Consider the following 25,780-nt stretch of genomic DNA (forward strand, 5'->3'; position numbering starts at 1 on the left):
TGTTTACCTGCTCATTAAAAAGACTTTCCGATACTATTGAGTCTGTATACATGTGTAATTCCAAACTATTAGGGATAAATTAGTCAACATAACAAAATTAAAGTGCATTCATAATAAACAGAGAGCTGTCCTTCATTTGCATAATGAGATTTTAAGCCATCTGATTAGCATAGTCATGTGAACGTAAGCCAGATATCTAAAATGTTTCATTTACATAATGTTCTTGATGGTGAAAACACATTTGCTTGTTTATAGATACAAAGGGAAAAGCTATCGGTCCACCATGAGGATCGTCCGAACACAAGATCAAGTGTCGGAGTTTTGTCGTCGAGTATGCGAGCGACTTCAGTGTTGTCCGAATCTTTTCGGCCCAACAATCGTGTCCGACAAGTGCCCTGAAAACTGCTTTAGTCAGACCAAGACCAAATACAGTGAGTGTTTTTTTCCTCTATGGCATACGATGAAGTGTTGTTTGCTCTAACTTGGAATTAAAATGACATGTTTCATAAGACCAAGGTATTATTTTCTCCAGAAACAGACACAGATACACTCCAACTCACACGTAGCTCTTGCTAACTGTCAATAATTGCATGTGTGTGTTCATTTATGTCTGATGTAGCATATTACAAGAAGAGGAAAGTTGGACGCCCAAGTTTAGGGGAGAATGCACAGGACGGTGATATGACCAAACCAGCACGACGTCGAAAAAAACGCAAAGCCATCTTTGTCCAGAAAAAACGACGTACTTCTATTGTGGGATACCACACCACAGAGTCACCTCAGGTCTGCCAAACCAAAAACACACACTCACTTGCATCAAATATTCAATTGCATCTCACTTGCAACTCCTGAAAGTAAGCAAATGCAAGCGCATATAAAAGTACATATGTTTCCTACGACATATATTTTGTATGTGCGCGCTAAACATCCACAAACAACCACAACATATTTTGTTTAATTAACTATGCAAAGCAGGTACATAGACCTATTCGATTTTGTGTGGGTGGAGTGCATCGCAAAAATAATTTATTTTAAATAATTATTAATCAATTATTATTGTAAATGAAACTTTCATTTTCACAGTAAAAATATCCAAACATTCTTGAAATAGGACAAATGAATGCATTACTTTAAGCATATAATTTTTTTTTATATAATGCATTTAAATCCAATAATAATGATATTAATAATTGTAACCACTGCTATAATAAATTATAATACTTATCTATCACATTGTTACACAGAACATATAATGCATTGATGCACACATGACAACCAAAGGATCTGCAAACATTATAATGCAGTTTAACTATGGTTAAAATTATTTATGAAAATATATAATGCATTGCAAACATGCATTATGAATACCTTTATAATGGATTATACATAAAGGCATGGAACAAAGTGTTACTAAAACAAAAAGGCAACTTTTGATGTTTTGAATGATATACTGTATCTTAAGCATATTCTTTTCTTGTTTTAACCATATTTGTTTCATATTTATATTAGTTTTATGCAAAAACAACAACAAAATGCTCAGTGGGGTAAAAACTAGATTTGATAGACATATTAACTGAAAAGATTTAATTTACTTTTTGATACAAATCTGTTTTCTTAAGTAAATTTACATGATTTTGTTTTCTTCTGGATATTAAGACAAAAATACAGATTCCTGATCAGTGACTGATTTACTTTTTTTTGGTTTCAGCGTGCAATGTGATGAAGAAACCAGCCAACTGTTAAAAAAAAAATTCAGATTAAAGGATTAGTTCACTTTAAAATTACAATTTCCTCATAATTTACTCACCCCCGTATCATCCGAGATGTTTATGTCTTTCTTTCTTCAGTCAAAAAGAAATGAATGGGCTAGTTCACCCAAAAATGAAAATTGGCCTATAAATAGGTGTATATGACTTTCTTTTTTCAGACCGGTCCAGTCAGAGTTATATTAAAAATTGTCTTTGATCTTTAAAGCTGTTTAATGGCACTCATTGGATGTTGCAGTGCTTCAGTCCAAAAGAAGTGAAAAAAAATGGCCAACCGTTTAAAAAGAGGTGTCTCACACAGCTCCGGGGGGTGAACAAAGTTCTCCTGTAGTGAATCAATGCTTTTTTGTAACAAAAATATCCATATTCAAAATGTAGTCATCACATTAATGTAGCTTGCGCCAACAATTGTACATGGAAGCAGCTCCGGGCTGATAACATATGAGGTCAGCATTGCGTATGCGCTGGTGAGTCTTGTGAAAACCAACGTTTGTAAACAGAAGCAAAGTTTCCTTACTTTAGCAAAGGAAAACCAGTCTCCTCTTGGCTTATATTGAAATCCTCTGACATTCTTCTTTACAAATCCTTGTTTTGTACTTCTAATTAGTGACCGTTGTTTTGTTTTGATCTCTCCTCTGCGCTTCTGTGTACGTCACTGCTGAGCTGCGCATGCGCAAAGCTGACCTCATACAGAATTCCCCTGGAAACTGCTGTGTTTATAACAGTGAGCGCCAGCTACATTAACCACTTCAGCTGTTATTTTGATTTTTTGAGAATTAGGCATATGCAATATTGGACCCACCGGTGGGTCCCCAGAGTTGATGTGGTTAAAGTGATTATTACAAAAATGGATTGATTCGCTACAGGAGGCCTCTGTTTTGTAGTTGTGTGAGACACTTTTTATTAAGGATTAGTGCTTTTTATTTAACTTCTTTTGGACTGATGCACTGCAAACCCACTGAGTGCCATGAAAAACCTTGAAAGATCAAAGACCATTTTTAATATAACTCAGACTGGATTTGTCTGAAAGAAGAAAGTAATATAAACCTAGGTTGACTTGAGGGTGAGTAATTTATGATGCAAATGTAATGATGCACAAAGCGCCGCTTTGAACAAGCATTTTTGAACAAAACAAGCAGCATTCTGTTGGTCAACGTGACAAATTTTCATGAAAAACTTGAACCGATGTGGGGAAGAAACTGAAGTGAAATTTCCAATTGTGTATTTAAGTTATATTTGTGGCCGAGAAATTTAGCCAAGCAATGGTAAATGTGACCACACCTTAAGATCTAGTGTAAGACTTTTTCCTGTTCCTTCACAGGATAGCGATTATTACTATGATGAGGAAGAAGAAGATTTTGAGGAATGGGGCAGTGAAGTGAGTTCCAGCTCACCCCGTGAGGAGGCCTCTGCCCACTCCTTCAAGGACGTTCCGAGGAGAGGAAGACCACCGCGTCGTGCTGCTCTTCAGCGCAGGGCGACCCATCCAGGGCCAGAAACCACAGACAGATCCTCTCCCAGAAGAACCACACGCTCTGTTTCTTACAGCCAAAACCAGACGGCCAAAAACACACACACAAAGGTAAAGCATCTACATAGAGCTAATGTGTAAATTAATCAGTACTATATCAGATTCTATTAGTTAAGCTGAACTGTGCTTGTGTGCATATGTAGACTGAAAGTTTTGAAGAGGAAGATCGTCTGGTGTTAGAGACGAATCCTCTGGAATGGAGCGTCTCTGATGTGGTTGACTTCATCACATCCACAGATTGTGCCTCTCTAGCAAAGATATTCCAAGAGCAGGTACGGTATACTAACTAAACAATCATTTGGCCCTTCTTTGGTGCCTACTTCATATCAAGTTATCAAGAAAATGTTACGATTTCTAGGCTGATCAGTGTGCAGTCAGTATGAAATCTGTGACAGAGCACATCTATATTACTCTGCTTTCAAAATTGACCCTTTTTACTTTGTATTACTAATAGTCTTGGTCTGCTGCAGCTTAGAAATCATACAGATTTCAAGTGAAAATGCACACAGACACACACCTAAGAATCATACATTTGCTCTCAGGGTGTGCAAAACTGAAACTAACAAAAACAAGCAAAACCAGTAAAACAAAATCAAATATTTGCGCTAACCCATACACCTTTTTTCTTCTCAAGGACATTGATGGACAGGCCCTGTTGCTGCTGACCCTTCCTACAGTCCAAGAATGCATGGACCTAAAGCTCGGCCCCGCCATCAAACTCTGTCATCAGATCGAGCGAGTCAAAGTGGCCTTCTACTCCCAGTTCGCTAACTAGGCTAACCTTCTTGGCGGACACAAATCAACAGACACCTATGTATTGTGCTCAGGGGATGTAAAGAGTCATTCCATCCGTCAGGAAACCTCAGGTTGCCTCATACCGAATGGATTTTTTCAATATGAGACTTAGTCATGGAATAAGACATCATTTCTGCTTTCCCTGCTAAAGAAAACCACTGAAGGTTGCTGGTTTTGGCTGGTTTGAGCTGGTCTACCTGGACTCCCAGCCTAGTCGAACTGGCCTTTGGAGGATTTAACCAAATCAAGTACCAAATACCTTCAAAGCCACCAAAATAGCCTAAACAACCTTCCACTCTTAAAAATAAAGGTGATTTTACCAGTGACGCCATAGAAAAACCATTTTTGGTTCCCCAAAGAATCTTTCAGTGAACAGTTCTTTAACCGTTTTCAACTATTAAGAACATTTTGTGGAATTGAAAGATTCCAAGGATGTTAAAGGTTCTTCAAGGAACCATTGTTGCCAATAAAGAACCTTTATTTTTTAAGAGCGCAGTTTTTTCAGCAGTGTGGTGAAGACAAACCAAACAACCGATGGCAAGTTTAGGTTTGGTTGGAGTACCAGATGTTTCAAAAACAACGTTTCTAGAATGAAGACATCCTCGGTGGGAATAAGTACGTGTCTAAACTAAAAGGAAGTTCAACTGTGAAAAACCTCCAACCCCTGACCCTGAATTCACTGCAGAACTATCTGAAATTTGATTCGTCTTTAAAGACCAAATTATATTTATAATGGCGAATTAAATTTGAAGTTTTAACTTCGGAAGTGGACTAATATATTTGTAGTATTTATTTTTTTTTCCGATAAACTATTTTTAAAACGTTTGTTTGGAGGTTAGTGGTGATTTAACACCTGAAAAATCGAGATTTGCCAACTTGGCCATTATGAATTAGGGGATATTATTATTATCGAGACTGATATTTGGTATAAACTTATTGTGTGAGTGGTTATATGTTGTGTGAGTGTGCTGAAATGTGCATTCACACGTAAATACATAACTCTACACGCATTTGTTTTTCCCAAAACGCATCGTTTGTTTCTCTTTACAATACAAGGGCAAGTACATTTTTTTGAGGAGCTGCCTTTTGTCATGGCCTATCTATATTTTATGTAAATGTAATTTTTGATCTATGCAAAACTGGATATGTTTTCTATATATATTTTTTGTTTGTAATGAGTTTCATAGTGATATATTTTTTACTTCTCCATTGTACGACACCTTGATCACAAGTATAATGTATTAAAATTGGATTAACTGCTGTTGAAATACTGTCTTCGGTCATCATTTGATTCATTTCCAATGTTTAATGATTCAAAACTGGCAATGTTTGAAAGACCAGAAAATATAACATGCTCCAGCGGTCCATTAGTTTGACTTAATTTGTAAATGCACACAAAAATGGCATAGAGTGCACTTTCAAAACGACATTCTAAGAGGTTTTAAATCTTTTTATCATACTAGTCTTATGTATAATGTTTGATAACTGTTGCTAAAGCAGAAGTGTATTTTAATGTATATTTAAGTGCCATATATTTAATTGCAAATGCATTACTGTACGTTTTTAAACTGAGGGCCGTGTCACAGATACCCTTCATAGATTTTGTATTTAACCCGGAGCATTCCCTTAATATTAAAAATAGCAGCTTACATAGTTTATACTCATGTTTTCCAGAGAATTTGAACAAATGTGAACTTCCTCACCCAAAAATTAACATAATTTCCAGGAAACATTAGGCAATGTAATGCAAGCTATTTAGAGCACAACCCACTCACACACACTCAGCTGTTGGTCAAGGCTAAAACATGGTGATATTACATAACCATTAGAGGGTTTTTTTTATATGAACATTTCTCAAATTTTACAAAGAAGGCTTTTGTTTGGCACAGACATTTGATTGTACTTCTATTAGCCACCTGAGCAATACGGTTTGTTATATAATGTATGCATATTAAGTTTGTACAACGCTACAGGATACTTTGCATTGGCCAATCAGCATCTGCATAAATAAAGTACCTTTCTAAGATGGACTCATTCATGAGAATTACTAAAGATAATAAAAGTTTACATTTCATTTCTATTTTTCACCTTTAGTTCTATGGCATTTTACACAGACTGTGTCAAAGCAGCTTCACAGTGAAAAACAGGAAAATAGCAATCAATTATGGAATCTAAAATGCAATAGTGATGTAAGTGAGAACAAACAAATCAATCATTTATTGCACTTTGTAAATAATTATTGTTTTATATATTTTTGATGAAGTGTGACATTATAACCATTAAATGTTTTCTATTGAGTCTGACTGAGAACCTATTTGTAGGATTATTTTGCCACTTCTCGTGGTTGCCAGGCAACATAATTTCAAAGGTATGCTCCTCGGCTTCACCAGTGATGCGTCTGACCATAATCGAGATATGTTTCTCATGGTTGAGGAGCCCACTTGAATTTCATTGAGCAAGATTTCAAAGACAGCATGCCTGAATGTGAAAAAATGTCAATGTCATTAAAACGGGAAACAAATTAAGACTTTTGGTTAAGTTCCCAACACTTTAGATATTTCTCCTGAGGGAAAAAAAGGTGTCTTCAAAAAAAAAAAAAAAAAACACTTTAATAATCCTTTAGAAAGTCTGTAGTCAAATGTTCAAGATCTCAGAACGAACTATGAAAAGAATTATCATAAAATTTATGATAAGATGTGAAGTATACTATAAACATTAGTTCTATATTTTTACTGTATGTTTCTCAGTAGTACTGTATGTTTCGTAAGTAATTAAAAAATCTATCTGTCTGACTATCTCTCTGTCTCACTGTCTGTCTATCTACTAACCAATAGTAATAACAAAACAAAAATGCATTTGCTAAAGTAACCATGCTATTCTACAAGTCTTTGAGCTCTTTAATTGTCACTCTTGCTTTATGGGACACATCTACCAGGTGAGCTATCGAGCAAGTTTATAATCATAATGTGTTTGAAAAGGAATAAAAGTTATTGGTGTGTTACTGCCACCAGTGTTTATTTCACAGGGTTCCCACACCTTGATTAACTTCATATTCAAGGACCTTTCAAAGACTTTCCAGATCCCTCAAATTTAAGGACTTAATTTGGAGACGCATTTCAAGTGAGAGCAAGGTTATATTGTGTTACCTTGTAAGATACATTGTTACAGGGTTTTTTTTCTACAGGGACTTAGTTTCAAGGATTCAAGCACAAACTTTCAAGGATTTCAGGGACCAGTGGGAACCCTGATTTCAGCTAGAAACTGCAGTGAATTGTATGTACACACTGTAGGTTTAAATTCTGCAGAAAGTATGCATGTAATCTACAAAAGGAGCATCAAACATAATGTAGAAGCTGTACAACTGTGCCGTAAAATCACACTTGACATATTTTTCATCTGTTCTGTAAACTCAATCCTTAAAGCTTACATGCCAAGTAGCATCCAATATTGAAAATCACGAAATTATTGTTAGTGGCAGAGCATTGCTGACTTATGAGCATGACTCTGTAGATAATATCAGGGACTGGCAGAAAATGTGACTCTGTATATGTGCCTGTTCGAGTAAAAAAAAGAAAAACGCTGCTAGCATGGGTTAACCACAAAGCTCATTCTCATACTAAAACACACCTGAAACTGGGTCACGTAGGACCTTTAAGGGGGGTGACAGGGGCCAGTTTTGAATTGTTGGCTGCTGTATCTCCTTTGAAATAAACTTCCTTTTAGATTTGCACATTTTGCATGCAATCGGAAATCAAGACCCAGCTTGAAAGGACGACAGTTTCTCTCTACTTGTTTCACCGCAGTGAAGATGAAAGGTGCAACAAAAACACACACCTGCTTTGACACGGCAAGCACTTCACGAGCATTTCATATTTTGCCTGTTTATTGTACTGATAATACATACTTTCTGAAATTCTGTTGTGGCACCTTCTTCCAATAAACTGACATGATTATCTCAACACACACTTATGGCAATTTGTAATTATTGAATTAATACAAAGTTGCCAACTTGTTAGATTATTTAGTAGCTTAATTAAAATAAGAAATTGTTCATTTCTTCATAAAATGTAAAACATCTCATGTAAAATTTAGTTTTTTTGTTTTTTACATTAATTGTGATTGTCATCTTAGACTATTTTTACTTGTATGTGAAAACATTTGTACTGCGATTCCTGTCCTGTAAATGTCACTTTATTCTGCTGCATAGGACTTTGTTAATTTTAACATTAATATTTTGCAATGTACCAAGTTAGAAGGTCACAGTCTGTATAAAATGTAAAAGCATATTCTACACTGTAAAAAGTTGTTGCCTTAAATTTTATTTGCCTCAGCTTAGCTGTATAAGTCATTTCAAATTAAAAACATGAGTTTAATCTTGTATAACTTATTTTAAAAAGTTGAAAATTGCTTAACTTCTTTTGATGTATTAGTGTAAAAACATATGTTGTCATGACTTATTGATAATAAAATTTTAACAGTGTATATTTTTTTTTTTGTATGTTTTCCTGACAGGCTGCATGCAATAAGATGGACAATACAACAAGTGTAATCTGATTCATGAACCATTTAATACTGGTTTGAATCAGTCCTAAACACTATGCTGTGTGAGCTCTTTTATGTGCAAGCACATTGAATGCATCGAAATCGAATAAAAAGCTTGTAATCACAAATTGATTGATTTCCAAAGTGCTCTGAGTGGTTGCAAAAAAAAAAAAAAAAAAAAAAACATAGGACATACTTAAATTTTTGTATAGTTTTAGTTGCTGCTTCTAGGTCAGCTTTACATCGCATTTCTCTGAAATGACCCTCAGTGTTGTTCTGCAATAACATATGCATGGAAAAAAACATGCATTCAAATATGCACGGGTTCTTTGTATCTGGTTGTAAAATGCAAAGGCATGATTATTATTAGTCATACTGTTATCTTGACATTGTGTGAAATGACTCATCAAGGAAAAAGAATCAAGCAAAACTCCACTGACTCTGCTGCTACCTTGTAGCTGTGTGTTTGCCTGTTAGGTGTGTATGTGTGTGTGTATATATATATATATATATATATATATATATATATATATATATATCGACCCGATCAAACATGAATATTCATCAAGCTTCCATCTACTGTATATACATCTCAAAGGAGAGCTGCGCAATAGATGTGTGTATATTTTCAGAGGAATCTTTTCAGTATAGAATAAATTGTTTTATATGCTAATATATATGCAATTCTTTTTGCAGACAAGGTTTTAAAAATTTAAAGATGTCACGATAATCAGGCAAAAATTATCAGGCATTTCTAAAAGACAACCACCCGAAAAGACACACAACTTTTAAATATAGTTCGCCCTAAAATGTAAACGCTAGAAAATGTAAATTTATCATTAATTTTATTATTATTAACAATATATTTGATGTAAACATATTTGAGTGATTTACAAGAATGTTCATGCTGCTCTTTTCCATACAATACAATTGATAGGGACTTTTTTTTTTTTTTTGCATGTTGTATAAATTCTTTTTGTGTTCTATGCTTTAAGAAAAAATTAAGGCAAAAATGGATTTCAACATTGATTTGAATCGTTTAACTGAGTCTTTTGAGTTCAATTTAAGTCAATTCTCCATTAGAAGATACATGCCAACCAACAGTTAGGGTCATTAAAGACAAACTTGGCACAACACTGATAATAAGAAATAAAAGCGAAATCAAATTCTTCAAAAATAAGATTCTCCATTTTTGCCAATTTTAATCTAATGACATCAAATGAGAAAACTATTTCTAAATGTACGTGAGATTACACTGGCGATGGCATGTATAGGGTGATTTTTACATTACTGATTTGTATTTTTGTGCTTGTTTGTCATATTCAGTGACATTCTCAGTCTGTACAAAAACACAACGCATCATTTCCTGTCTGCTAGTCATGGAGGAGTGTTTTGGAAAAGCGCTGTAAAAGTGAAAATAAATTCATGCCACACATGGACGTGATGATCGGGTTTAAAAAAAACAAGACAAGTTTTCATCTAAATGAACCATGCGCAGATTTATGTTTTCCTGGAAGCTGTCATAATGTATCACTGGCATCATAAATATTTTTGCACAGTTTCCCTCAACAGCCAATTCAGTCACGCGGCTGGATCTTTCACTGCATGGGGCATTTGAAGAATCTGTGTGTGAGTGTTTGTTTGTGTATGTGTGTGTTGTACTTTCATTTGTATTCACTGTGAATGACTCAGTACAATCTCAGCATGCGAGCTGCATAAACAGAGCTGGTTTTGAGAAAACCGTTTCATTTTCATTCAATCTTCCTGTAAAAATGACAAAAGCAATAATAGAGAAAGTGTTTGCTTCTCATTTCCCTTAAGCCTGAACAGGAATTACGGCACATTTATGTACTGACACGTTTGTTTTCTATACCACCAGTTGAAATGCATGCTTTCAATAACAGGTGCATCCTTTCTGCTTTTTAAAAATAGTTTCAATTGAACTATTTTATTCAGCACTTAAAGTAAGTCAAGACAATACACAAGTTAACAACTTGCTTTTGTTGGCGCAGATGGCGTGGCTATGCTTTTGGGTTCTGCGATGCATCTAATTAGTTTTTCTCAACAGCAAAGACACTTTTCCTGAGATGAGGCTCCAGAACTATAAAAGCAGGAGCACACACATATATGTGAAAAGACTTATTTCTAACAAACACTTTATTTAAAAGGCAGTCTTCGATTGACCCAATTGCAACTTTTATGTTTATATGAATAAATGTTTCAATAATGTATACAATAAATATATAATATCTTGTTTTCAGTAGTATTTTGTGTTATAAAATTTCCTGCATGTATACTTAAGTTAAATTACGTAAAATCTTTCTTAAATATATAGTGTAGAATATGTGTGTATACAATGTGTGTGTATTTATATTCACAATTAATGTGTACACAGAACACACACATATATTATGTAAACAAAAACTTATTTGGATGCGATTAATTGCGATTAATCGTTTGACAGCACTAAGAATACATATCTCTCTATCTATTTATCTATTGTGTGTATATATATATATATATATATATATATATATATATATATATATACATAAATATTTCAGTTTATGAAATATGATTGTAAGTATCGATGCAGTATAACCAGCGTAAATAGTTAGATTTTCACATTTGATCTGTTACATCAGAGAAAGGAAAACAGATGTTAGCAATCAAAGTCAGTTGGAGTCATCCTGTTTAACAGTCGGTATTTCCTTCTTTCATATTAATTGGTATAAATCACAATCTCAATAGCTAAAATGAGAGATGCGTTATTTTCCCTAGAGCTTGTATTAATTAGCTGCACACTGAGATTTAGTTGGGCTTTTGGCAATCTGTGGGATTTTATCATAAATCTGAAATCACAGAAACAGCGGTCGCTTCTTTGAGAGCTTTGGATTCCATTCAAATAATTAAAATTAAATTATTCAGCCGTGTGTGTGTGTGTGTGTGTGTGTGTGTGTGTGTGTGTGTGGAGGACATTCGCTGGGGGTCTCCCAGACATCCATTAGCTCCCTCACAGGTTTCCATAGCAACAGAAATATAGAGAGAAGGCACGTTCCCTGATGCAACGCAACAATTACGATTCTCTTCCTCTGCGTCCCATCCCCCCATATCTCCACCTCCCCATCCAATCCATCGCTCCTTCATTAAGGCCACACTCACTTACTTTCCCAAAACAAAGGGTGAAATATTAAAAAACCTCTCAACCATTCATCAGATTTTCATTCCTGTGCTGACCACAAAAGACTGCATCAGCAGCTGCTCAACTAGTTCTGAAGTAGCTGGTGGCCTATGCATACTTTATTATATGTTTACAACTACTTTATAAGCAACACAGTATATTTACACACCATGATGATAGAGAGCTGATTTATCTGTTGGCTTTTGTAGAATGTTGGAATGAACATTAAATAATGTACTTTGAAAAGAAAAGAAAAAAAAGAAAAGAAAAGAAAGTGACTAAAATAACAAAAGATTGGTACATTATGTGCATACTTTCTGAGTTATATCTATATGGCGAACCTGATTTCACCAAGTGCAACATGTTCCTGGATCAACATCCTTGTTGATCGAGGAACATCATTCCATTCAACCAATCAGAATTGAGGGATAACTTTTCAGGAAATATCTGTTTTAGGCTTACAATCAGAGTTAGGTGCTTCTACACCCTTGTTAATCAGCTATCATTTCCCGCTGATTTTAAGAATAAACTATAGGTAAGGTTAGGTTTAGGGGTAGGGATTGGGTTAAGTCTGTATTTTTGGACAATAAAGTTGATCCAGGATCATCAGAACATGTTGATCCAAGAACATGTCTTGGCAAAATAATATATATATATATATATATATATATATATATATATATATATATATATATATATATATATATATGAAAGCATGCACATGTTGATAAATTGTTCCATATCACTATTGGCTCATATTTAGGCTAATTTGTTTCACTCATGTTGATCCATCAATATTCAATCAATCAATCAATATATTCAGAAAGAGAAACTGTTTCCATGTATGTCTTTCTGATGATCTAGGTGTCGCTTTTTATGATTTAGCGCCGCCTGCTGGCAGAACAGTTATCTGCTGCAGATGGGACGTCTGATTCATTTTACTGAATCGTTTGGTTTCAAAGAACCGGTTTAAAAACCCTCCTGTTCTGACAGTTTAACTGACCCCATGTTTTGTGCTGGAAATCCTACACTCAAAGAAATAAAGGTACAAAAGCTGTCACTGGGGTTACCTGCTTGTACAAGAGTCGCTTTTATTACATCCAAGATACGTATTAGTACATAATTGGTGCAAAAGTGTAGGTTTTGAGAAGGAGCCGCACCGGTTACAGCTTTTGTAACTTTATTTCTGAGAGTGTAGGCCTACATACTTAAAAAAAAAAAAAAAAAAAAATAAATAAATAAAAACAGAGTTGCTTTTACAAACAGTCAGCTGCAATTTAATAGGCTACATGTTATTAGCAGACTTAAAAAATAATAATAATACATCTCGGAAATATAACAACTAGCCTATTGCCAGTGCCTGTGTCTTCAAAAATGGATTTGTCATATTTCTGTAAAATACATTTTTGTAACGTCTTATTTCAGTGGATTTATGAACTTAAACGAGTCCCTTTGTGAGTGAGTCGTTCAAACGACTGAACCGTTTGACTCATTCATTAAAAAGATTTGATTAAAAAATAATGACTCGGACATCGTTGACAGAAAGCGCCACGGACTATTGTAAACATCGTAGAATTGGTCAACCCTGCTTCTTAAAATAGACAGATTAGTAAATAAACAAAAATACAAATGAATAAAAAAGGGTACGAAACAATTCGTATGCAATAAATTGATATCTTTGGACAGAAATCCCTCGATTTAATGTCATAGAATTAAACAGACGAACTTTGAGCAATGCTATACAATAAAAGTCAACGACCTATATTCTCGCAGCGAAGAGTGTACAATTCTGCAAACCGCACATCATTTCTTTCTGCTTCCTTCAGTGTGTGTGAGAGGTGTGATGCGCGCGCGCGTCACGTGCGCGCAGGTCTACAGAAGTTCCATCAGCAGGCGTTCTTCTTATTTTCAGAGTAGACTACTGTACTGAACTGCTGCCTTCATTTGAGCTGCACTCGGTAAGTGCTGTTTTTATACTCTGTATACGTTATACATAAACCTTCAAATTCAATTCAAGCTTGGTTTAACTCTAAAAATAAAAAAAGAGACAGGTTGTCTGTCCGTGTTGCTGATGTAACGGTTGATGTCTGTCTAGAACTTCACTAATAAGATGTAGGCTAAATCTTCGCATACATTATGCAAACTTATCCAGTTGGCTTTGCTATTGCAGTTGTTCTTGTAGCAGTTGCAGGAAACCACAAAACGTAGAAGAAAACAGTGTAGAAGTAAAACCTAGCATCTGAGAACCTGCTCTTTTAAAAAAAAAACGCCACCCTATATTTTAAGGAAAACAACATGTGTGGGATGTATCAAGCTTTTTTTTTTTTTTTCAGTTTTCAGAAAACATGTTTTCACACTGTTTTGTGTTACAATGCCCACACAAGTGTGGCAAAAGCTGGGGATCACGATGTTTTGGTGCAATTGGAAGCATAAGCCTGAATTGTAGTTTTCTTTAGAAGGATTTAGAGCTTGTTTATCCAGTATTTAAGCACTTTTTTGCCTTAATTGGTCTATTTTAAGTCAGTTAAAACCTGCTGAACTGTAGTGGCTTTAGTTTTACCAAAGTGGTGAATGCAGCCCTTGTATAGGTTTCAAATGATCTCAAATGCTGCTCTTTCAAAGCATTGTGTTACAGTGTGTTTAAAGTATACCAAGTATCAATGTTGACTGCGATGTTTCTCCAAAAATAAGACAAAATGAGTTGATGAAATGATGTTACTTACTGATGTTGACATTGTGCATCACATCAAAACATCCCTTCTGTCCCCTTTCAGTCAATAATTTGACAAAAGCTGCTGGTTAATCACACTATTATTGCCAAAGAATCCCCTTTTCTGAAGAATTATGATTTAAAAGGTGCTTTATGTGTCTGGAGTTCAGTGTGTGATGTTCGCAGACACAATTGTATGCAATTGATCCACCATCTATATTAAAAACACATGCTTGGGAATAAGGTTATCTAAAAAAAATTATAATAAAAAAATCAAATAACCCCAAAAACATGAACATACTACCTTCTGTGGTGTGAATAAGAGGAACTGCAAATGTCGGGCACTGGAACATCTTACTCACATCAGAGTGCTATTTCCAACCACATTTTAACCAAGGGCACAAAATCGTGTAAGTGTTACGTGATTCAAGTTAAAATTACTTACTGCAGTTGTTTCCAAGACATTTTTTTAACCAGGACATTTATGTGTTTTTCCTATATTGCATTTTAGAATATACTCAGTTGTATATTGTACTGAAGCTGAAGTGGCTTTAATCAAAGCTAATTATCAAACTGGAAAGCTTGTCACGATACTTCCTATTTTTATTGATGTTAATCAAAGGTTTATTTAAAAACAAAAAAGAGATGTGGCTGAAAGTTGTACTGCTCAGTGGTTATATGTTGACTTCTTTACAAAGGATAATGTGGTGCTAAACCTAAAACACGTATGGTTTGAGGAGTGTGTTGTGTTATTTCAACTGCCTCGTGGTAGAAAACTTTGGGTTAAAAAAACTACGATGAACCAACATGTGCAGGAATAGCTGAATTACTCAATACCATCATCAATAACAGCAAATAACTGAATTAAAGCACAAGTGTTTTGAATGACATGTTTTGGCCTTGAAAAAAAAAACCATGCGATTATGCTCGTTTTTCAGTTTTTCATCCTTTTTAGTAGTGACTTTACTTTTTTGGGGTTTAAAAGGCAGTGGAACAATGGCGCGGTTGTGTAAGATGCTATCTAGATGTAGATCTGGTTTTTAGCACATTCGCAATAAGACACCATACAATATATAGTGCTAAAGCCTTGATTGTGAAAAAAAAACACTTCCTCTTCTGTTTGTTTATAGAAAATGCATGTTTTTGCCTTTACCTCGCAGATAGAAATGCACAACACTCTAGTTCTGCTTTTGAATGTATAACTGTTAAATATTAACTCAAAACATTTATCAAGCATTAGACGTTGTCATCAGTCTCGGTTATATTTTTAACAGTAATATCCTAATTTAGTTTAGATCTACATTAACATTCAAAATATTTTTTTTCATTTAATGTTTTTTTTTCTTACAGAAGACTCTTATGTGATCGTAAACAAAAACAGTGAATTTATTTTATTAACATTAATACTGTAAAATATTACAATTTACAATTATGGTTTTCTTTTTAAAAATTTGTCATTTTTATCGGTGATGGCAAAGCTGAATTTTCAGCATCATTACTCCACTTTTTAGCGTCACATGATCCTTCAGAAATCATTCTGATATGTTGATTTGGCGATCAAGAAACATTTATTATTATCATCATCTTTTGTAATATGATAATTTACTCTTACTTTTGATCAATTAAATGTGAATATGATTAATTGTAGTATTAATTTCTTAAAAGCATGAATTAATCTTGCATATGAAAATATAGACGCATATATACGGTCTATGAGATATATATATATATATATATTATGGTAATGTAACTTGTTTAATTAAATAATTTAATAAAAATACAAATAAAAATTAACTTTTGATGTTGAACTTGATAAATGCAAAATTAAAAGATGCATTCAAAATAAATGAGTATGTCTGGTATCAATGGAAAAACAGTTTCATATTATGCAACATTAAAACCTAAAAGGGTCTACAACGATACACTAACAAAAACACACGCCCAAGGATACCAGAAAAAGACGTGATGGGACTATCTTTAAACTGTTTAAAGAGAAGAGAAGGAGAGAAGAAAAGTAGTGCCATCGCAAAAAGACAATCTCAAAAAACATTCTTTCGTTTTTGTATTACAAGTGCTTTACACCTCTACTTATAAACACTTCAAGGTTTACATTGCCTGCTGACTTCCACTGTGTGTTGATTCATGTAAACACATGATTTTCTGTGGTGACTGAGCCACAGAGTCTTAAGTGTTGAACATGGACTATTCCTTTAACAAGCCTCATGAGTCTAACCTCCAGAGTGGCTTGCGAAAGGTCAAATGTATTTGTATTTCGGTCCAGTCCAGTGTGTGGGAGTTCAATGGAGGCGTTTGTGGTTAGATCCCACACTTCTTCCACCCCTGCAGCTTTCACATGCTGGGATGGTTCAACCGTGTCGACTCTAGAGTCAGTATTGACCCTGCACACTGTTTGATGAAATAGCACCTTCATTGAGCCATTAAAAACTTACTATAGAGTTATGACATTAAAGTGTCTGTCTGTGTCCAGCTGTGTTCTTTCTTTGTCTTGTCTCTCTATCCTGGTAGCAGAAGCAGGTAAGAGGGCCAGCTCGCTATCTGCACTGCAGTCCTTCAATGTGCAGGAAGTGCGGTTTGAGCTGTCACTCAACGACAGGAAATACTTGGCAGTAACATATTTAGAGCAAGAAAGAGAGTTTCTAAGCCAGTTTTGAGAAACTTGAGTTAAGAAAAAAAGTATGTTAGTGTTGTACTGAAATAACATACTAAATCTGGTTTTTAATTTTATATATATATATATATATATATATATATATATATATATATATATATATATGTATGTATATATATATATATATACATATATGTATGTATATATATATACATACATAACACACACACACATATATATAATTTATATATAACAATAATATTTTATTTTTATTAAATTATTACATTTTTATAGCTTCTGTTTACACATTTGAATTTAGTTTATTTTCTCCCCACTAGGGATGGGATGGTATGAAAATTTAATATCACGATTATAGTGACTAAAATTATCACGATTATCAATATTATCACGGTTTTGTTGAAACGAGATGAAAGTGTTCAAAAATAGTTGATGCTCACACTGAAAACATTTCAGCAAGTTTTATATTTAATAATCAACAAACAACTAATAAAACAAGCAACTCTATGCACTTAATTTAAAGAAAGATTAAATTCTGTGGCATTTCCTTCCTTACAATGAAAAGGGTAGAAGCATAGAAAAGCATAGAAAAGTCACTGACTTTCGCCATTCCTTCTCGAAAAAAAACAAAAAAACATTGTGCGCTGCGCTTGCGTCAGACTGTTGCTGGCTGGACATGATTTAATAGCGAGTTATTAAAACCGCGATAATCAAACACGGTTTTAATGATAATTCATTTTTAAATGATATTACTAACCTTCAGCACATTTTATCACAGTTATCGATGAAACCGGTTATCGTCCCATCCCTACTCCCCACATAATTTAAATCATCTGTTAATCACTTACAGTTGTTACATTATGATATGATAAAGCAGCTGAAAATTTGAGACTCTTAGCCAAACGCTAGCAACCATCTGGGATGGTTGATTAACTAGTAAATACTTTTTTTTTTAATAAGTAAAAATCTGTGAGGCACTTGCAATGGAAGTAAATGGGGCCAGTCCTTAAACATTAGAATGCTCACTTTTTTAATAGTACAGCTACATGATTTACGGTTAATATTTTGAGTACAGGATTTTAATGTGGTAAAACTGCTTACTAAAACCTATTTTGTGTGAAGTTATGTTCAATTTGCACGACAAAATAACGCTAAAAACCTAAAGTGAAGATGACTTTATACCTACACAACATCTTACTGCTATACAACTTTACAAGAAGTTTTAACAGAAGTGCTTTACTTAAATTTTCACATTTTTGTTTTTGAAAGCTTCCAAAATTGGCCTTATTCACTTGCATTGCAACTTAGATTTTTCTTTAAGAATGAATCTAAATTATTTAATGTGTTAATTTACTTTATGCCACAAATGCTGTTGTCTGACCTTAACCAGAATATTTTGTTAATGATTTTTAACAGTATTTCTTAGTTGTGGCATGTGGAGGGGAGTTAGTGCCACTCACATTTTCTTAAAAAAAAAAAAAAAAAAGTCAAAATCTTTTTTTTTTGTAACATGAATATTGCGCACTATAACATACACATTAAGTCTGAGCAAAGTGTAAATGTATGACCACAACGTGTGTTTTAATAGAATATTTTGTTAATGATTTTTAACAGTATTTCTTAGTGGTGACGTGGAGTTGGTGCCACTCACATTTAAAAAAATAAAAATAGTTTCTTTTTTTGTAACATGAATATGATGCACTATAACACACACATCATGTCTGAGCAAAGTGTAAATGTGTGACCATGACGTGGTTTAGCACTGTATGTGACTCAGTAGGGAAGTGAATCCCGGCAGGCTGTTGGGATGGGAGTTTTGTATTTCACTTCTATTAATAGTTTTTTCTTTCTGGTTCTCTCCCTTCACCAGTTACCTTACAGCTTTCAACTGGTAAGTACTCTCTATGTTTTTCCTGTGGATCTGTGGTCCAACTGTTTAACAAGTCAGTGTGTTTTCTGCTTAGTTTATGAAATTGGTTGGTGTTAATTGGTGTCATGTTAATTTAAAGAGCATGTGTAGTATGGAAAGTAGTTAAAGCGTGTCTTTAGCTGTGTTTCCGTTAGACAGAGAGTAGTGTTGTCAAAAGACCTGGTACTTCGGTACCAAGTCGGTACTAAAAAAATGTAAATGTGACGGTACCAGGTTTCTTTAAGTACCGGTAGTACCGAGGTCCCGTTCAAACCCGGTTCAGTGCTATGATTTCCGCGAAGTCATGAGGACGGAATTTCAAAATCCAGTCATAAAAATGAAACTTACATTTTAATATGGACAGTCATAGAATTTGTCAAAGTTAGCATAAATTAATCAAATCAAATCTCCATATGGACCAGTATCTGTAAATGTTAAATGTTATGTTATGTGTAAATGTTATCTGTAAAAGCAAAGTTGTTTGAAATATGAATCCGTGTTCTGCGTGTCTCTGTGTGAATTAATGAATGGCAGAGACGTGCGGCATTGTTTACTACATAGACTGAAGCGCGTGACGCTTGCATTAATTTCAGCATCTGATCTTCAGAGTTCTCTCTCCATCAAGCGATCTTTTCAGTTTCTCACACATGCAAAAGAGAGAGAGCGAGAGTCTTACCACGCTGAATCGACACGCTATATGTAAACTATTCTTTATTGTCTTTTCCTGTAATGGAGTTCATTTAGAATTATTCATATTCATTTTTGAACAAGCAGAAGACATACCGGTTTCTCCGGTAGTGGGCGGAGCTAATGCGCAAATGGCAATTTCATTGGCTGCCGCTGATTTAGTACCGTCCCTGTTTTGATTTCAGCAAATCAGTTTGACCGAACGCAGACAACGTGATTAATATTCATGAACCCAGCAGCTCATCAATTCATAGTGCATTGGATATACATTAGTATGATAGTAGAATTAGTAGTAGTATTATCTTTTAATAATAATTAATATGAATAATAATTAATATGATCTATTACTATTTTTTTACAGAAACCATCAATGACCAAAAAAATCTTAAGCATCACCACCAGTTTTAAGTTCAGTTAAAATGACAAATATGCATTCATTAGGCCTAAAAGTTAATTTTTACATAAAGGCATTGTGCTAGAAATATTACTATTATTTAGTAAAATGTATGTGATACTGCTACTACTGTTGAAAAAATGTATAAAACTTTATTTTTTTAAAGAAATAAATCACAATATTTCTTACATTTTTTTTATTTTTTTTATTTTAATTTTAATAGAAAATCCCCTTTATTTACCAGAAATAAAATGTGTTTAAATTTCATAAATTAAAAGACAAATAAAATTTGGGTGAAACTTGTTTACTGTTTTTCATAATTATATAACTTGTAGAAAAACTTTAAACACAATTGTAAATAAGTATAAAGAATGGCATTGGTTTTATTTTTAGTGCTAAAAAGTTTTTTTTTTAAATTAGCATATTTTTGTGTTTTGCTTTGGTACCGAGAACCGTGGATTTTCACTGGTATCGGTACCGAATACTGAAATTTTGGTACCGTGACAACACTAACAGAGAGCATATCTGAATGATCCTTACAACCGGGTAGTTTATGCCTTTTTTCATCAGGGCTTTAGTTAATGGTTTAATTGAACAGTATCATTATTACACTCTTAAAAATAAAGGTTCTTTGTTGGCATCAATGGTTCTTTGAAGAACTTTGACATCCATGGAACCTTTCAAATGCAGAACAAGTTCTTCATAGTCGAAAAAAGGTTCTTTAGATTTTCAAAATGTTTTTTTAGGAACTGAAAAGTTCTTATGGGAACCAAAAATGGTTCTTCCATGGCATCACCACAAAAACATTCTTTTGGTTTATGTGACTTTATTAACAATGACGAATGATTTAGAGTTGTATTTATTAAATGAAAAATAAAACTTGGTGTCATAACATTTTTAACCATTGAAAACAATTTAAATATATTCAAATAAAAATAAATTAAACCAAAAATAAATTTAAATAAAGAGCTCGCAATTAATAATTAAATGTTATTCCTGCTAAAACTGCTAATATACCGTACATAATATACTATGACTTTTTATACATTACAATATTTATATTAAATTAATCTTAGTAAATTTAATTAATTAGCTGTTTTTATTTCTTTATTGATGTACTTTAATATACTTGAATTTATAATATTTTATTCTTTTTTTGTAGACTGTTTAAACTGCTTCATCCCAACATCAATCCTTCTAAAACAGTGGCTATAAGAGAGCCGGATCTGATGGGCAAAGGACAAATGTAAACACTTCGATTGAAAAAAATAAATAGAATTAATTTGGATACCACGGAGCTAAGGACACCACCATTCCAGACTTGGCCCTCTACTGAGACGCTTGAGATTCAAAGCCCATACATCGGACATCACAAATATGAAAACAAATACCAAATAGGAGTATATCACTGGACAGAAGATCCTTACAGTGGAATTAAACACCATACTTTCACAGGAAACTGTATATCTGAGGCTGTTGCTGTTGGATCTGGGAGTTTACAGTCATGTCTCCATTCCTGAGGATTGGTTTTTCGAGTTTTGAGATGGACCCTGGGCTTGCCTACCATGAAGAAGTACTCAATCCATACTGTGCTGTCTACATGAAAGAGGCTGTGGAGACTGGTAAGGAATACTTCTGCTTTAAATATACGAGGATAGTTTACCATGAAATTGTGTAAAACATAGATAAACAACAGACACCACGGGGTAGTTTCTTTTGTTATGGGCATTTTTACATTTTTATCATCACTTTTTGTTATGACGGTAAACTTTTTACCATGCATTCAGTATTTCTTTTTGCCATTTTTTAAAATGTATTTATTTTTTTTATTTAAAACAAAATATAGATTTTAATATTTGTACATTTCATCTTATAGTTTTATCTATATTTGTATCTATATTTCTATAGTTTTACCCATGTCCCACTTTTAATTTTAAAAATATGAATCTGTTAATAAAAATTAATAATTAAGTTTTAACTTAAAACTATGATAGTCTAAATTAATATAACTTAACCCTGGTGTCATTATCACAACAACCAACAATTTTGCCACGATTTTTTTCCCCAAGGTAGTGTACTTAATTATAAGTAGACAACAGTGTTAGTGAAGAGTTTGATAATTAAATATGATTTATGTGATGTGCAAAGAAAAAATAAGTAAAAACCAAAGCAAATGTGAAAAAAAAAGAATATTTCTGTTGGCCATCAAACTGTAATTTTGGTAAATTATGCAAAAAGACTGAAAATACTATTTATTGAAACTATTGTACATAAAATTCTATAACTGCAACAACAAAAAAATTAATCATGATGAATGCTGATTTCAGATGGTGGTGGAAATGGAAAAAACAATAAATCAATAAAATACAGTACATTTGTGATGCACGTGTTAAAGTGTTACTTTTTAAATATCAATGTTAAAGAAGCATTTGAAAATTTCATGTTAATGAAGTTTGTTTACTGAAAGTGTAAAAAGACGAAATTGCCCATAGTGGAAGAAACGCCCACAAGATCAACCTACACAGTTTTCAGTAGGTGAAAGTGTGTCAGGTCAGAATTGGTAACAACTTACTATTACTGAATGTTTTGTGTTTTTTGTTCGTGTCAATTCTTGCCTGAAGGGAAGTGTGTGTCGTGAGTGTCATTATCAGTAAAAAGGAGGTATCTGTTTCTTTCCTGTTAAACATACTCTTCATGTTGTGATTCATAAAGCAAGCCTATATGTCTATCACACACACACACATTCCATAATTTCATTAGACTATTCAGCATCAGTTTATGAGGACAGAAAAATGCCAAATATGGACAAACATGTTTTCATTACGTCTAATAGCTTTTGACGACCAAATATTCAACAATTCAAAATGCTTTCAAAGATGTTTTTATACGTATTAATGTTTTTATACTTATTACTCTAGATACTGTATATCTGAAACTTTACAAATTCTACAGAAATGGTTCACACAAAATTTAAACGTCATTATTTACGCACCCTTGTAATGTTCCAAACCCAAATAACCATCTTTATATACATTTTAAACAATCTTCTGGACATCCTTTTCCAAGCAAATAAAATGAATATGAACAGCTGCGTTAAAGTTTTAAAACATTGTAAAACACAATTAAAATGATCATACATAGTTTAATTAAGAGAATTAATCACTGCAATGTTTCACTGCGTCTATACTGCAAATAATTAGACTGAATCAATTAGTAAAAAATTGATAAGAAAGTAAAGTGCGTATAAACACTTTTTTTTTTTAAACTTTTAATGCACCATATATTTTACTTGCACGGATGTCCATAGCTGGTAAAATGCGGATTTAAATGAGATAAGATGAAATGATAAGCAGTTGTACACACATGCATATTACTCAAACATGGCCACTAAGCAGTACTGAGCGCAAGGCTTTCCCAGCAACCCCTTTGGTTTCATTCTCTAGAACCAACCGCAACCACAAATACCTGTCAAAATATAAAGTGTCAAGTCAGTCTCAAACGCTTTTGAATCGTCTTCACTGTCAAGAACGAGTCATATAAATGTCCAGTTTTTTTATGCATTTAATGTCAAATTATACTTTAAATGAGTGTTTGCGACCCATTTTAACAAGTGAAAAAAATGTTGTAAACAATAAATAAATAGACATCCGTGCATGTAAATATATGATGTTTTTAAAATGCTCAGTTGTCAAAAACATTCATACAGTAGGTAATTTCAAATGCACTTTTGCAGAAATTGTTACTTTAGTAATTTGATTCTTTATTTGCTTTTATGTATAAGTCAGATAAACTGTATGTCCAATTTTAATTATTAAATGAAAGAGTTCGCAACCTGTTTTAACAACAAGTGAAACAATATATTTTATTTTATTTCATTTAAATAAATGTAGACCTAAACTTCATTGTATCCATTTATTGAAAAGTAGGCATTATACACTGAATGAAAGCAAGTGGTTGGAGGTGAGGGGAGGGGCTACAAAAATAAGAGGACTTGATGATGTCAGCAAAAAGGAAACTTTTGATGAAATATTATTAAGACAAATGTGTTTTTCAAACATGCCTTGATGCTTCGTGCGCAATAAGACCAAGAATATGCATTAAGAAAAAAACTGACCTGATTTTAAATGTCATGTTGACTTTAACTAAGGGAAAATGTTGACATTCTACCAAATTCGCATGGTTTCATTTGCATGGCTCTATATTTGTTTTCCTGCCATAAAGGCTGTCAGATTACTATCAAACAGAAAGAGCACTGTGCCATTTCACTAGTATTAGTTTCAGATCCGGTAAATCCAGTCCGAATGCTGTAACACACATGAAGTGATTTACTTGTGCTGATACTTTTAAAGCTTACTCCAGTCAAACGGTCAGCAGTGTGGAACTGATTTAGAGATGTACTTGTATTGAACTTGTGTGTGTATCTACAGAAAAGGGTCAGATGTACAAACAGAAGCGGCCCACCATGTATCCCCCCTGGAGCAGCACTTTTGACGCTCATGTCCACAGAGGACGAGTAATGCATGTGGTGGTCAAAGACAAGACGGCTGAGCTAAAGACGGAGGCTACTGTTCAACTTGACACCCTCGCTTCACGCTGTAAGAAAGAGAATGGCAAACTGGAGATCTGGGTGAGGAAGCAAAATGGAAACAAATGTGTTACCAGTGCTGATATACAGTTCAAGGACAATTGAGCCAGTTTGACCTTTGTTATTGTTGTAATAAAAAAAAAAAACTATTTATATGCAATATATACAGTGCCTTGTGAAAGTATTAAAACCCTTTCATTTTTTTTCACATTTTGTAATGTTGCTGCCTTATGTTAGTTGGCTTTAAATTATTTTCCCCCCCACATTGTTCTACACTCCATACACCATAATGGCAATCCAAAAAATAGGTTTTTAACATCTTTGCAAATAAAAAATAAAAAACAAATAATTCCATTGCATACAAACCCTCTGTGAAATTTAGCTTAGGAACATTCATATTGCTTGTAGATGTTACTACACTTAACCTGTGGCAAATTCAATTGAATGGGTATGGCGTGGAAAAGCACACGTCTTAATTAAATCTCTTAACACCTGAAAATGCATATCAGAGCAAAAACCAAGCCCTGAGGTCAAAACAACCTCCTGTAGAGCTCAGAAACAGGTTTGCGTCAAGCCACACATGTGGGAAAGAGTTCAGAAAAACAATTCTGCTTCATTTAATGTTCAAAGAATCATGTAACCTTCATTATCCATAATGGAAGATGTTTGAAACAACAAGGACTCTTCCTAGAGCTGGTCAAACTGAGCAAATGGTGGAGAAAGGCCTTGTCTAGACTGCTGACCAAGAAGCTGATGGTTACTCTAGTTGATCTCCATGATCATGTTTGCAGATGGAAGAAACCCAAAGAAGGACAAACATCGCTGCAACACTCCACAGATCTGGGCTTTATGATGGTAGAATTTGGAATTTGCAAAAAAGCACCTTAAGGACCCTTAGATGCTGAGAAACAAGATTATCTGGCCTGATAAACTTCATTTCCAAGCATAATGTTTGAAGGAAACCAAGCACTGCCCATCACCTGCAGAGTAGCATCCCACAAGTCAAGTGTGCTGGTAGCAGCCTCATGCTGTG

General features: G+C 33.9%; 2 protein-coding genes across 6 annotated transcripts in view; both read left to right on the forward strand.

The window, feature by feature from the left end:
- Positions 1-5,360, forward strand: part of LOC132105903 (scm-like with four MBT domains protein 2) — a 37,860-nt gene extending 32,500 nt beyond the window's left edge. For all 4 annotated transcript variants that reach the window (XM_059511424.1, XM_059511423.1, XM_059511421.1 and 1 more), the window contains 5 exons: positions 256-431; positions 620-783; positions 3,088-3,348; positions 3,441-3,569; positions 3,932-5,360. In XM_059511424.1, coding sequence (XP_059367407.1) covers positions 256-431; positions 620-783; positions 3,088-3,348; positions 3,441-3,569; positions 3,932-4,072 — 871 coding nt within the window. In that variant the 3' untranslated portion in view covers positions 4,073-5,360. The remainder of the gene's footprint in view (positions 1-255; positions 432-619; positions 784-3,087; positions 3,349-3,440; positions 3,570-3,931) is intronic.
- An 8,282-nt stretch (positions 5,361-13,642) lies between these two features.
- The window catches only part of prkcq (protein kinase C, theta), a 26,615-nt gene continuing 14,477 nt past the window's right edge, over positions 13,643-25,780 (forward strand). Inside the window, exons 1-4 of one of the 2 annotated variants that reach the window (XM_059511425.1) lie at positions 13,661-13,773; positions 19,043-19,063; positions 21,325-21,784; positions 24,590-24,789. In XM_059511425.1, coding sequence (XP_059367408.1) covers positions 21,667-21,784; positions 24,590-24,789 — 318 coding nt within the window. In that variant the 5' untranslated portion in view covers positions 13,661-13,773; positions 19,043-19,063; positions 21,325-21,666. Of the gene's footprint in view, positions 13,774-19,042; positions 19,064-21,324; positions 21,785-24,589; positions 24,790-25,780 lie in introns of both variants that reach the window. The other variant, XM_059511426.1, reaches the window with a different exon arrangement.

Source organism: Carassius carassius, chromosome 26 (assembly GCF_963082965.1).
Source record: "Carassius carassius chromosome 26, fCarCar2.1, whole genome shotgun sequence".
NCBI lineage: Eukaryota > Metazoa > Chordata > Actinopteri > Cypriniformes > Cyprinidae > Carassius > Carassius carassius.